The 12,051-nt window shown below is 26.9% G+C and overlaps 2 protein-coding genes across 7 annotated transcripts in view; both read right to left on the reverse strand.

Moving 5' to 3' along the window:
* Positions 1–675: 675 nt before the first annotated feature.
* Positions 676–5,574, reverse strand: LOC107882348. Its single transcript, XM_029487019.1, has 13 exons — positions 4,759–5,574; positions 4,439–4,654; positions 4,168–4,337; positions 3,553–3,728; positions 3,233–3,433; positions 2,871–3,067; positions 2,562–2,701; positions 2,215–2,475; positions 2,040–2,135; positions 1,860–1,958; positions 1,640–1,693; positions 1,472–1,576; positions 676–1,013 (listed from the first exon to the last, which is right to left on the reverse strand). Exons 1-13 carry the CDS (start codon positions 4,812–4,814, stop codon positions 712–714), a joined length of 2,073 nt encoding a protein of 690 aa, XP_029342879.1. The 5' UTR covers positions 4,815–5,574; the 3' UTR covers positions 676–711.
* Positions 5,575–9,882: 4,308 nt separating this feature from the next.
* LOC100161026 overlaps positions 9,883–12,051 on the reverse strand; it is a 28,933-nt gene continuing 26,764 nt past the window's right edge. For all 6 annotated transcript variants that reach the window (XM_016800570.2, XM_001946959.5, XM_008191812.3 and 3 more), the window contains 7 exons: positions 11,407–11,476; positions 11,212–11,299; positions 10,772–10,882; positions 10,520–10,673; positions 10,341–10,458; positions 10,182–10,268; positions 9,883–10,123 (listed from right to left, as the gene is read on the reverse strand). In XM_016800570.2, coding sequence (XP_016656059.1) covers positions 9,992–10,123; positions 10,182–10,268; positions 10,341–10,458; positions 10,520–10,673; positions 10,772–10,882; positions 11,212–11,299; positions 11,407–11,476 — 760 coding nt within the window. In that variant the 3' untranslated portion in view covers positions 9,883–9,991. The remainder of the gene's footprint in view (positions 10,124–10,181; positions 10,269–10,340; positions 10,459–10,519; positions 10,674–10,771; positions 10,883–11,211; positions 11,300–11,406; positions 11,477–12,051) is intronic.

Here is a 12,051-nt window from a genome sequence, read left to right on the forward strand (position 1 = left end):
TAACACAAAATGTATTGTATATTATTGTTGCAATTAATATAGTATTATTATTATTATTATTATTATTACAACAATTTTCATTCATTAAAATATTTAATTCCCATTTACCCACATAGGGTATACTACTATATTATATACACACCATAAATTATAAACTCACCATATTAAAAACTAATTATAGGTATATTAAGTACTTGGCACCTATTGGTACTTGACGGCTTAGCAATTTAGTAAACTCTCAAAAACAATAATGGAAACACCTCTTATACTGTATTTCACCCTCCAACATGAAGGAATTGTCTACCAGAATATGGTGTTTTACAGAACTTGCAGTGTCTAGAATTTTTTTTAAAATACATGTCTGATGTTGTTTTTTAAAACATACCTAATCATTCATCAAGGTAACTTAATGCAATAATAGAAACATGTTGTAACGGAACTTTTTTTATAATTATCGAATAGGTAAATACTTTGTTTGGATATAAATTAATATTAGGACTTAGGAGTATAATATAAATATATGTATACACAGTATACATAAATATAAATGAGTATGTAAATATATACACAACATAATACTTTATACAATATATATAGCAAGAATGTAAGGAGTCCAATAGGTATTATATATGTGTAGTTGTTAATTTATATCATAGGTATATAAGTACACAACAGTCATTATGAACAAAGTATTTATTTTATAATTATGTTTTACCAAATTCTAAGCGAGGTAGTGAAATGTTCACTACACGCAGGACAACGTTTGGGTTCCAACAGATTCACACAATCACCACATAAAATTTTATGGCCACATGGAATGAATGCGTGTGTTCTGTCGGCCTCTGTGCATATAATACATTTTGAATCTTGATTTTCTAAGGTAGGAAGGACAATTGGTACTGGTACAAATGGAATATTCTCCAATTCCAACCGTCTGCTCCTAGCATCAAGTTCCATCATATAAATTATATCTGGATCTCTGTCTTCAGGAATGATAAAATCTTCATCATTAACTGAAAAATAAAACAAAAAGTAGAAATAAACAGTGGCATTTTCTTCAGTAAATTGAAAAATGTTTTAAGATTAGGTTAGATACAATAAATATTAGTAGTCATTAGAATAACACCTACTTAAAATAAATGGGTTCAAAGTATTTTTTAATTAAATATTAATTTCTATATACAAAATTTGTATTATTTTTATTACCAATTAACAATATTTAATTGATATAATATAAATATTTTATTAAGGTAGAATCAATTATTTAACTCAAATTGGATTCTATTCTGAATAAGACTAATATACAATTAAATAGACAGTTATAATACTTATAACATTGGTATATCCAATAAAGTATTAAGGAATGTATAAATAATAATAGAAGTATTTAATAAATATAAACTTACTATGCATATTGATAAAATTATAAAAATATATAATAATATTCTATTAGGTAGTTAGTTTATATTACCTGGGTCATTGTCTAACAACATGACAACGTCAACATTATTTTGGTCAACCACTGCTTCTACTCCTTGTAGATCAAGCTCCCCGTTGTACTCGCTAGGGAATTCATCTAAATAAATTACATAAAAATCAATTAATATCAATAAGAATTGTAAATAAATAACGGTCCAACCAAAAATATTAATATGAGGTTCATGTTGTGGAACTTCTGGGTTTTCAACACCATCTAAAATAATAATTTAAAAATAATCAATGGATAAATAATTTTAAAACACATTCTTCTTCATTCCTTCATAACAGAGTTTAAAATTTTTTATTTTATTAAGAGTTTTAGTCTTAGGATAAATTGTTATGTATTATTGTTATCTTTAATAAAATTAAATAGTTATTACAACAATTTGATTCATTTTCGGATTCATCATCAGTGATGCTAAAAATCCTTCTTCTACGTCTTACAAATACCATACTATCACTATTGTCAGAATCGATATCTATTAAAAATAAAATAAGCCATAAATATAAATAAAATAGATCAAATCAATTAAAATATCTATGTTGCAGTTAACACTTACCAAATGAGTTGTTTGCATTTATGTTATGCACACCTTCATTAACCAGAGGTTCTTCTACATTGTAGGCAGGCTCTTCTACAGTAACGTCAAGATTATCTTTAAAAATAAATAAATTAGTAATAACTAATAATAATTAAACACATTTTAAATCTAATAGCTATTAAAATGGATTTACCATCATTCATCAACAAAGGTTCTATATTATTTTGACCCAACGCCATAAAACGCATCCTTTCTTCATATCCTGCTACGGTGAATGAACATCTTAAAAGGAAACTTTTAATGCTGAGTCTACCTTGACGCAGTTGACGACTAGCTGTTCTAATTCTAGAATCGTTTGTTATATACTTTGATTTCATATTTCGAGAGAGAGCTAAACCGTTTTCCAACTGATTCAACTTTATTGAATAATTTGTGTTTATTTTACATAAATTTCCTAAATAAATGTATTGTGGTTAACTAATAATGTAGTGTATGTATGTTCAAACAAATATAATTTTTAGTTATTTCAGCACATATTACCTAAAAATGCCCATATGTTAGGGTGTGATACTTGAAAAGTTTGCCTTAGTTTATTATGGAAAGATTCAATATTATTGTTTGTCCTATAAACTTTTTTATACACAGAAAGTACTTCAACTCCTACATTTCTTAACCAATATCTAAATAACAAATAAAAAATAAATTAAATATATTCGTTTGAAACTTAACATAAATTAATATAATAAAATACATTTAGATTGTCTAATTTTTACTAACTTACTAAAAACCATCTACATAATATTGTATAGTGTGATAAGAATCAACAATAATTTATTAGAGTTAAATTACCGTTCATAATAATCAAAAAGCATATGCAAGTCAACATTGTGTGCTCCTGCATAACGCTTTAATTCATTAAACCCTTCTTCGATTCGTTGAGCGGGAAGCAAAGGAATCACCATTAACATTCGGAGGATCTTAACTGCCCATGGGTTGTTTTTCATTAATTGTAAATATCCTAGTTTTTTCATCTTACGCCACACAGCCTTAAAGGAAATATAAAACTTATTTATACTATAATGATAAACAATAACACCAAACATTTTTTCAAAAATATAAAATAAAATGTGAAATAACAATACATAAAAGATTAAAATATAAGATAGGTACTATAATATTATTGTAGTATAATATATATTAGATCAACCAACTTGGTTTACGTGGAACCAGCAACCGTGAATAGTGGCCGAAGGAAAGTTTCTTACAATCATTTCCCTCAATGCTGTCTCGTAATCGGTTATTGCAATTGTAGGTCTAAATTGTTGTAAGATATTTTGTTTTACAAAATTCAGTACAGAGTTATACGCATTGGCACTTTTTTTTTCCATAAGTGCATACACCAGAGGAATGCTCTTAAATATAAAATGTTATAAATATTAATATTTCAAAATTATAAATGTATATTGTAATAATATTAATTAAAGTTAATTTATTATAGTTACTATTGTAGCTCATATTAAATATTACTTACATAGTTGTCTATCATGACATGTATTATTAAAAGTTGATGGGATTTTGGTTTACTAGGCACTACTTTAAAAGTTGCATCTACATGCATTTGATTAATGTCAAATTGTAATGCTTGATCAATTAGTGATTGGCAAGCAAATACAATTGAATGTTTACCAGTAATATCCTCAACACAGCCTATAAATAACAAATTAAAAAATATTAAAACTACATTAAAATAAAATAAGTTTAATACCTATTTTTTTCATCCTATCCCTCTACCATTACTTTAGGGGTAAAAAAAATGTAGGTATGCCACTACGTAAACTTTCAATTTTGGTTGAAAATTAACGTTTAATGATAATAATTTACAAAAATAGTTAGACATACCTACTTTGTTTGTACACATTTACTATTACACTGCTTTTAATATAATAAAGTGCATATTTATTAAAATATACAAATCTATAATACACATAGGTATTTAATTATATTTCCATATTAAACTATAGTGTAAGATTTTTATATACGTTATATAAGCTAAATTTTACTGAAATTTTTACTAGATTATATTAAAAACTACAATTTAATGAAGTATTTAAATTAACCTTTATAATTATTATAATAGTAATATTACCTTTAAAAATTTGTTCACCACCAGTCTGATATCTGTTTAAAAGATTTGACTCAAATTGATCTGCGAGTTCACGAAGCGTGTTTGGTAATGGTGGTAATGATCGTTTTCGACAACTTCTCATTAAACTTTCAGCAGTTTTCCATGAATAATGAGCGGCAGCATTCTGATTTCTATTATTAATAATAATTAATAATAAATAATAATTAATAATTATTACTAAGTATGTACTAAAAAAATTTAATTAAAAAGAATTAATTTGAATAAGACTTACAATCTTGCTTCTTCTTCATACATTTCATTTAGTGAGCCAATTTCATTTTTACTTCTTTGTTTCAAAATGTTTTTAAAATCAATCATATTCGAATCTTCGTCACTAACTAAATGATTATGATGTTTAAGTACCTCATATCTTTTTAAACCATCATTGACACAAACTTTCATAGAACCAGGACATCCAAACTTCGATGCAAATTTACATTTGTAGTAACTAAAACATATTATATTGTAAGGCATAATGAAATAAACAAACATGTTAAATAAACAGTTAGTTGCAAGTTTTTTCAAGTAATAAAATTAACATGGAAAACTTACCAGACTCCTCGACTATTGGAACCGTTTTTTACATAATAGAAATGTTGATGCTTCATTTTAAATTAATTAAATTGAACATAACACCGGAAGACACGAGTGCACAAAACACGATGCTTAATGACAATAGTTATTAAGTCATCTCAGTCAAATTTAGCGGGATATTATATTATTAGGTTAAATCTGGTAAAAGGTATGTCGTAATCTCGTAAACAATAATAATATTATTTACTCTATCTCGTAATATTTTACATCTATAAGTTATTTATAACCCTCAGTCATGGATTAAATAATTTATATTATGATGCCATATTTTCTTATCACATTCACCGGAAAATGTTTATTATTTTTAGTATCAATATCGAATGTTTATTATAGTTTATAATAATTAATAATAATATTAATATTTAATATTATTTTGCGTTAGCACTTGGCTAGCAGTTGTCCATGAAAAGTTAAGGACCAAGAAAATTATAGAGGTCCAAAATCGATAGGTACTATATGTTCATTTTCGAACAGTAAACTCTGTGTATCAATTGTTATTGTGTTGAGAATTGAATATCAACTCCAATATTTTACTATATGCCTATAGATACCAGACATAGTAAATAATATTGTAATATTGTCAAATTCGGGAAAATATTTTTAAAAAAGCCATTAAGTAAGTAACCGCGTGACTGCACTTACAGTAAATGTCGATTGTCGAGTGTATCTCGAAATCTTGTCATTGATTATTGCAGTTGACTAATGGATGTGTTAAATTTGAATTAAAAAAAAAAAAAAAACGATACAGAGTGGAAACAGGCCAGCTTATATCATTAGACATTAAGTATATTATTTTAATATATTATATTTATTTATTAGTAATTAGTAATAATATACGGTAGGTGAGTTGAATTATTACTTTCGGAATACATCGTATTTATTTTATAGGTAATTAATTATTATAGTAGCATATATTATTTAATAAAATAATTATAATATAAACCTATATCATATTATAATACCAATATTATTGTTATTCATTTTTTAGTCAATACCGACTATTAGGTACCAACTACCATAGAACAATGTGAATGGTATAAATTGGCTTAAATAGTTTAAAATGTATCTAAATATTTTAATAGGTTATGAAATGATGTATAGTAAAATATACCAATATATTAATATAGGTACCTACATCAAATATGGCTACATACAAGTTTCAAGTCCTCGTGAAGCATGAATAATATTCTTGAATGGCAACAAAATAACTAAAATTGGCTTATACGAGTTTAATAATAAGTTAATGATTTTTTTTTCGGTAATATTTAAATGATTATAATATCTATAATGTAGAAAAGACTATCAAATTCGACATTTGTTGTTTGCGAGATCATTAATCCAACGGGTAGAAAATATGATTGTTTATATGCACATCGTGCGTTTTAACTACGGCTTACGTAAGTTTACTGTAAATTTTCCGAAATCGAAATAAAAAACTCAACGTTTTTAACCAAAATCAATTAAGACATTTTTATACGTCTTCGTTTAACTCTTTATCAAGAGTATAATATTTTTATATCTGCAAATGTATTTGAAGAAACCTAATATTGAATTTGCAGTAAAATTGCCTATACAAAAACTCCTTCAACACTAAATGTTTAAATATAATAGCTCATTAACATTGTCCAGTGTTCACTATTTAAAATTTAAAATCCAATAAATAATAAAAACAGTGTCCAATTATTATAATATATGCAAGTAACAAATAATTTTTTTGTTTTCATAAATCATATACCAGCTATTTTTTATAATTAATATTATCTCAACTGTGAGCTTCCCTTCACTGCCCCATCATTGTCATCCCCCCTCCAATTTACTCATTGTACATAACTTGTATAGATTGTAAATTTTTAATTAACGCTATTTTTAAAAAAAAAAAAATTAATATTATAGTACATGTATTCAATTTTCCTCTATAAAGTACCGTAAGTAATTTATTTGACATTAGTTAATCACACATTTTTGAAAAGAATAAAAATATCGAAGTTAACACTTTGGATTAATGTTACTATTGATCTCTGAGTTATGTATACCAAATATTATCTGGATTCGGCGTAGGCACAATAATTTAGACATGGCGACAGTATTCATTTATATTTTATACTATAATATGATAAATTTACGAGTAATATGGATTGTATTGCTCTTACAGTGAATTATATTGTTTGAATATTAAAATTCCTGGTATGAAGAGTCCTTTGAGGACTAAACCAAGTGACTATCTCGTATTAGGTAATAGCCGGTAATATGATACCAAATTAAATAAAAATTGTACCTATAGACGTATACAATTTTTATCTATTAATTTATTTGATTTTTCAGGGATTTAAGTACCTACCTATTAGCTGTTTACTATAATACTTTTTACAATTTTTAATACTTCAGCCATAATTTTCTTGTACAATTTAAAAATTATGTTTTATTAACTTGAATAGCAAATATACAACATATAGTATAATATTACTTACCATCATTGGAGTATCTACGGAGGGGGGATCATATCTCCCTGGAGATCAAATTTTGTACTTAATACAATATGTATATAATATATGTATACTGAATGTCTATTAAAAATTGTATATCCACCCCCTTGAAAAAATTCTAGATACACTACTGCTTACCATAGGTATACGGTGTACTTCTATAATGATGGTCTACAAAATGTAAATGATTAGTGATTAAAATCTAAATCTACTACATGTGTAGGTTTTCTTAATAAAACGGAAAAAATAACAATTTCTATCTCAAACCATAAAATATAAATATGTATCCAGTAGCTGCGAATGAAGAGATATGTTGAGATATATTTGCAAGTCATTTTAAAACACTGACACAAGTATAATCAGAGCCGTCTTAAGGTTTTATGGGGCTCCGAGCCAAACATATTTAGGGGGCCCTATAATACTAAATGTCTAAATTATAATATATACATAATGTATATTTAATATATAATATTAATATTAATACATAATGATTAATGATTGTATTAATAGATTTTTAATACATAATGTATTATTATTTAATAAATATTAAACATTCATTTTCATTAAAGTCTACGTCATAAAATTCCGCAAATATTTTACAATGAACTTGGTATTTATTACAAATATACAATGGTATTTATTTATTACAAATATACAGTGGTATTTATTTTGTCTCTACAGTTTGTAAATTAGAGAAAAATCCAAACAGTGTATTTATTGATTTGTATGATTTACCACGCATTTTTAACTAAATTATCTATTATTGGGAAGCGTGAGTTTCTATTTTCAATTTTGATACAAAGCTAATTTTAATATTTTTTCGTTCGAGATTTATATAAGAAACATTTAGAAAAATGTAAAATTATGATATTCAGTAAATAATGTAATCTTTGAGAATTTGGGACCCTTAAAATTTTGGGGCACCGGGCCAATGCCTTAAGACGGCACTGAGTATAATAATTCATATCCAGATGCGAATTTCTAGCAGAACAAGTAATTACAATTATACTACCTAGGCAGAATTGTATCGTCCAGATTTGCACCGTCCAGAGTTTTATGGATTTTTAATTATTAATATCCAGATATGTACCGTCCAGATTTGCACCGTCTAGAATATTATGGATTTTTAATTATTAAATTCCAGATATGTACCGTCCAGAATTTTATGGATTTTTAATTATTAATTTCCAGATATGTACCGTCCTATTTTTTACCGTCCAGATTTGCACCATCCAGATTTTTACCGTCCAGATTTGCACCGTCCAGAATATTATGGATATTTAATTATTAAATTCCAGATTTTTACCGTCCAAGTTTTTACGTTCCAGAATTGTACCATCCAGATTTGAAACGTCCAGGTTTTTACATTCCAGGTTTTTACGTGGACCCGTGTACAGTAACCTTAGGGGCGGACTGGCTAGGAGCGCGGGTAGGCGATCCCCGCCTGGGTCTGGCAAAATGTTGTGCCGATTGAATACATTTGGGCCGATCACTTATAAATATTTTATTAGGTACTAGCCCAAAATTGGGCCAATTTTTATTAGACCACCCCTAAGTGGAACTACCCATTGTAAACATTTTAAAGCCATAAATATGGACCAGCAAAACAAATTGAGATTTTTCAATAAAATGTACGATTATTTTTTTTCCACTCTATTATTAATTTCACATTCTATTGATTATTTGGATTAATCGAAAATGAATAATCAAACCAAAAATCGATTTTATAACGACTGATTAATCGATAACAGATTTTTATAATGACTGATAACCGATTAATCGATTTTGTTTAATGAAGATTAGTGTGTAGGTGTAAAGAAAACACGGACCCACACAAAATGGAATAAGAGTACAAAATTCCCTAAGTGCTAAAAATAGAAGTTTATTCGAACCGTCAAAACAACGATTAATCATCTTGTTTATTCGAAAATTCGATTATTTGATTAATCGAATTTGATAAAAACTGTAAAATAATCGATGAAAAAAAATAATCGTAGTAATAATCGATTAATCGAAATAATCAAACAGCCCTAAGTTTACCTATATAATAATCCATATATTTCAATATTTTAGGTATAAATATTTAGTATTTAAACAATTAAACTATGTAGTATCAGTGTGTACAATTTGGTATTTATTATGCACAGTTTATAACATTTTAGTAAAATAGTAGTAGTAATAGCAATCATGGATTTTTTTTTTTATTAATTAACCTGCGGCAACTTAGGTCATTGGGTGGTTGTTGTGAACTGTGGGGAGGGTACCGTAAGTTTTTTTTTGTGAACATTTGTGTTTTTTTGGTTTGTCAGAATTTCAATTGGGCACCTGTAGATTTCTGCCATGTCCGGTCGAGGTATTACCGTATTATAAAGCTTTTGAGATAATTTGGAGGAATAATATATAATATAACATATATCCTAAAATCAGGAGGAGAAAAATAGAATAACTGAATTAAGTATTTAAATTTATTTTTATATCTTATTAACCTACTATCAATACAATTAAAATTAAAAATGATACCTTAGCTGTTAGTTAAAAAAAATTAAAATTCAAAAAATGGTACTTATAAGTTAAAATAATATCTATAGATAAAAAAACATTTTTGCTCGTGCACATCTGTTAATTTTTATGTAATTCAAAATAACTATGTAATTAAATGGTCATTATTTTCTATACGCATTATAATTTATAGAATAAAATATATTATGCTATAAGCTTTTTTGCACTGCAATTTCAACCGCTTCTTTGATTGATTCAAACACAGGTACTCGTTCTCGTGATGCCAAATCTGCTAGGTAAATCCGTCCTCGGTTATAGTCGTTGATAGCTGTTTGTGTCAACTAAAAAAACAATTAATATCAACATTTCTGTGTTTTCATTATTATTATAAATGTAAACCTTTTCACCGCGAACTGTGCAGTAATCTTTACTGAGATTCTGTATACATATCACCATTCTGCAGCTTTTAGCTATACTGTATGCTGCCTGCAAATATTACAAAATAGTAAATACTTATATTTATTTATTGTTGGATAAAATTTAAATAATGAAATTTACTAGTGTCATGGTTGCTAAAGATCTTGAATTGTTTGGAATTACAAATAACAAAGTATGTGCATCTAATAATACTGATAGATCTGTTTTGGATGCTGCGTGATATGTTAAATTAGATTTTCTACAACAAATAAAAAAAAGGTTCACTAGTTATCAAACAAATAACATTATTAAAAGTGTACTTTATCATGGGAATAGCAATGTCTTCTCTCCACCGAATGTCATCACCGCTTTCTCCAGCTAGATAAATATCTGTAGTCTTTGAAGACCGTGTGGTTTCGACACTCTCGTGTGACAAGTATAATGGTCTACCTACATTCAAACGGTATGAGTGCCCTAAATTTTTTTAAAAAATGGTTATTTTACAGACTTTCTTTAACATTTAAATAGCAAATAGCTGAATATGTTTGATGTTATTAGAAGTTATAACTCACCAATGTCAAATCCATTCCTCCGATTGTTTTTGTCTGGTAACTGTAGAAATTTAGATGCAACAGCGTAAAATTGGTTGAACGTAAAATAAACTTGGTGGTTACCTCCAACATCTGTAATAATTTTCAAAGGGTTTGCTATAGACAACTTTTAATATTTGATTAAATCATCTGTTCTGACTCGTAGATTTTTATCTAGGTTTATCAGTTCAAAAATTATTATGTTTGTTAAAATGAAAATTATCACTTTTTCAAATGTAAAATTAACATGTATAGGATATAAAAATACTTAACTTGGATAAGAAAAAAAATATAATACTTATAAAACAGATTTCACAAAATTTTTTTCAAGACAATTCAGGAACTATTTTGAATAATATAAAAATTTTTTATATAATATAAATAATATAAAAAAATATGTCACAAAATTTTGTTATGTATACCTTTTGTATCTTGGTGTTCAGATGTCAGGTTTAGCACATCGTTTTCGGATAGATTCTGATTGGCCAAGAATTGGATAGCCCTTGTCACCTGAATAATAATAATAATAAAAAACACACACATATGCCGTCAGTGGATAACTATAAGTGTGTAGACATCAACCGTAAATTATTATTCGAGTCCTACCCACAACATACATGGGAAATTTTCATCTTCCCTGGTCCTGGTGCATCAACGTTGAACTTGTTAAATGCATCGCGTATCTTTCTGAAATTAGATGAGTTATACTATATTATAATAAAGGAAGTATATACTTTGTAATACCTACATTTTTTTTTCAACAAGTTATTAGTTCAAGTTAGTCTCCTAAAAAAATTACCAAGCTAAGTCGAAGGTTTTCTTAAGTAAATTTTAATGGTTTTATCAAGTTTGAATTTGTAAAAAAAAACATGAACCAAGAAACTATATAGGTTTAAAGTTATACTTGATCGTATTTTATATTTAACTCTTACTCGCTAACTACTGACAGTTGGCACTAACAAAAGTCTCTGCAGGTCACCAATTTAAATAAATTAAATGGTCGTAATTTTATAAAACGTAAACTAGCCAATAGCTTATACATAGTAAACAACATTTTAAGAAATTATCACTATTTTGAAATTAGCTCACAAATTTTAGATTCTGAGTGGAACGATGAATGTATTGATTTTACAATGATGCTTTTTTAGATTCTGAGTGGAACGATGAATGTATTGATTTTACAATGATGTGTGTTTTTTTATTTTTTTTGTGTCTGTGTACACGATAAGTAGTCGAAATAATGCTACGATTTCAACTTCAGT

Source organism: Acyrthosiphon pisum, chromosome A1 (genome assembly GCF_005508785.2).
Source record: "Acyrthosiphon pisum isolate AL4f chromosome A1, pea_aphid_22Mar2018_4r6ur, whole genome shotgun sequence".
Lineage (NCBI taxonomy): Eukaryota > Metazoa > Arthropoda > Insecta > Hemiptera > Aphididae > Acyrthosiphon > Acyrthosiphon pisum.